The sequence below is a fragment of the Fulmarus glacialis genome, unplaced genomic scaffold (assembly GCF_000690835.1).
Source record: "Fulmarus glacialis isolate BGI_N327 unplaced genomic scaffold, ASM69083v1 scaffold21574, whole genome shotgun sequence".
Taxonomy (NCBI): domain Eukaryota; kingdom Metazoa; phylum Chordata; class Aves; order Procellariiformes; family Procellariidae; genus Fulmarus; species Fulmarus glacialis.
This window is the reverse complement of record NW_009206357.1, coordinates 2,818-3,441: the sequence shown is the minus strand read 5'-3', so window position 1 is coordinate 3,441 and position 624 is coordinate 2,818. Positions and strand designations below refer to the sequence as shown.

The window sequence follows — 624 nt, the reverse complement described above, 5'->3', positions numbered from 1 at the left end:
CACAGCAAGTGGAGATGGTGGAGGAGACCAGTGGGCGGATGTGTGTCAACACCGAGTGGGGCTGCTTCGGGGACGATGGCACCCTGAGCGACGTCCTGACCCCCTATGACCAGCACGTGGACCAGGAATCCTCCAACCCTGGGGAGAAGAGGTGCTCCCACCTCTCAGCGAGGACAGGGTCCTTGGGGCTCCCTGTCCATCCCTGAGCATGTCAGGCTCCACCAACAGGAGCTCGTGGCCCCCTGCGATGCTCCTGGGTGCTCTGAAAGGGCTGAGGGGTGCCGGGGGGGGATGACTGACCCCTGCTTGGGCTGCATGCAGGTTTGAGAAGCTGGTGGGCAGCCTGTACCTGGGGGAGATCGTCCGGCATGCACTGATCACCCTGGCTGCAGAGAAAGCGCTCTTCATTGGGAGCAGTGTTGACATCCTGAGGACCAAGGATGTGCTCAAGACCCAGCAGGTCCTGGAGATCATCGAGTGAGTGTCTGGGGACTGCTGTGGGTGGGAGGAAGCGGGGTGTGAAGGGTGGGTGCTGCTGTGGCCCCTTAAGCCAGCGCTGTGCTCTCCCTTGCAGCAACGAGGAAGGCATGGCCAAGGCGAGGAATGTTCTGGAGGCTCTGAGGC

At 62.3% G+C, this 624-nt stretch overlaps 1 protein-coding gene across 1 annotated transcript in view; it reads left to right on the top strand.

The window, feature by feature from the left end:
- LOC104075276 (hexokinase-3-like) overlaps positions 1–624 on the top strand; it is a gene marked incomplete at both ends in the record, with an annotated part of 4,919 nt that overhangs the window by 1,573 nt on the left and 2,722 nt on the right. Inside the window, 2 exons of the mRNA XM_009575719.1 lie at positions 6–151; positions 322–477. Coding sequence (XP_009574014.1) covers positions 6–151; positions 322–477 — 302 coding nt within the window. The remainder of the gene's footprint in view (positions 1–5; positions 152–321; positions 478–624) is intronic.